The 1,511-nt window shown below is 67.1% G+C and overlaps 1 protein-coding gene across 1 annotated transcript in view; it reads left to right on the top strand.

Moving 5' to 3' along the window:
* Positions 1 to 1,511, top strand: part of VOLCADRAFT_108013 (uncharacterized protein) — a gene marked incomplete at both ends in the record, with an annotated part of 14,894 nt that overhangs the window by 11,643 nt on the left and 1,740 nt on the right. The window contains one exon of the mRNA XM_002958169.1: positions 81 to 1,367. Coding sequence (XP_002958215.1) covers positions 81 to 1,367 — 1,287 coding nt within the window. The remainder of the gene's footprint in view (positions 1 to 80; positions 1,368 to 1,511) is intronic.

The following is a 1,511-nucleotide window of genomic DNA, read 5'->3' as shown; positions in this document are numbered from 1 at the left end:
CGACAGGAAACAGCAGTAGCCATACCAGCAGTAGTAGCGGCGTACAGAAGCTGGTTTTGGCACCGCTGCGCTCAACGCAGGTCCAAGCTACAGCCGATCCGCCTGGGCCTATCCGAAACCCAGCAGTAGCGGGGCCGAGCCGCGCCACCGCCGCCGCCGCCGTCACCGTCGGATCCGTCGGATCTGTGGGGGCAAGTAAGGGAAGCGCTTTAGCTGGCGGAAACGCCGCCGCGGCTGTAGCATCTGCAGGCGGCGCCGCCGGGACCTTACAGGACACGCCTTGTGACGCAGTTGCTGTAGCAGACGGTGGCGGCGTCAGGGTCGCTGTGGCAGGTCGCCGCGCCGCCGCTGACGCTGGCGGCAATGGCGGCGGCAGCGGTGGTGGTAGTACGGCTTTCGCGACGACGGCGACGGCGCCCTTGGCGCTGCCGCAGGCTACTGCAGCGCCGTCGCAGATGGCTGTAGCAGCACCCAACCCGTCGTCGCTGTCGACTTCAATGCTACAGCCACGCCATTGGCCAACAGTACAGTACCAACAGCCGCAACTGCAGCTACAACCGCTGCCGCCGCTAACAGCAACAAAAGGGGTCGTGGAGGAGGCGGAAGAGACGGAGAATGCGATGCAGGTTGAGGAGGTGCAGCAGCAGCCACCGCCGTCGGAGTCCCAGTCGGACCTTGTGCCTGCGGAGGCAGGCCAACATCTCCATTGGGGCCATATGCCATGCGATGAGCTGGCAATGGCGGTGGATTCGCCGTCACCGCTGGAGACGGCAGGCGAATGTACGGCAACGGAATCGGCGGAGCGCTTGCAGCAACAGCAGCAGGCGGGCATGTCGCCACTGCCGCCGCCGCCGCCGCCAGGGGAAGTGTTGCAGCAACCACCACCGCCGGCGGCGGCGGGAATGTCGCCGCCAACACCGCTGTCGGAACTGTCGCCGCCACCGCCGCCAACTGCGGATGCTGCACCCCCACCCCTACCCCCACCAGACGCGGCGGACGCGTCATCATTGCTCCTGTCTTTCGCGTTGCTTCCACTGTCGCAGCCGGCGGACACCTCACCACTACCACTGCTGTCGTCACAGGCCGCCTTGTCTCTACCAGCAGACGTGCCGTCGGCGCCGCCGCCGCCGCCGTCGCTGTCGGAGGTCCCAGTGGGAGATCCCAGCCCGGCGTTACGACAACCGCCGTTGGCAGGAACGGCAATGTCGGCCTTGCCGCCAGCAGTACGGCAGCCGCTGCCTTCGGAACCCGGAGGCGCCCGCCAGGGTCCGCTGGCGTCGACGGATGAATCCCTGCTGCCGCTGCTACGGGACCCAGGATTGGCACGTACGGCACATGTACGGCACTTCCTGACGGCGGCAACGGAGGTAAGCCCGGCCTCCCCAGACTCCCTGATGCTGACGCCGCGGGGTGGCGGAAGCTGCTGCTCGACGGAACAGCTGCCGTGGGCTGTAACTGAAATGGCGGAAGCGGACGCGCGCTGCTCTTGATGGTGCGTGAGGCCAAGGAGG

Source organism: Volvox carteri (genome assembly GCF_000143455.1).
Source record: "Volvox carteri f. nagariensis unplaced genomic scaffold VOLCAscaffold_87, whole genome shotgun sequence".
Classification (NCBI taxonomy): Eukaryota; Viridiplantae; Chlorophyta; class Chlorophyceae; order Chlamydomonadales; family Volvocaceae; genus Volvox; species Volvox carteri.
The sequence above is the reverse complement of the archived record's forward strand: the minus strand, read 5'-3'. Positions and strand labels throughout refer to the sequence as shown.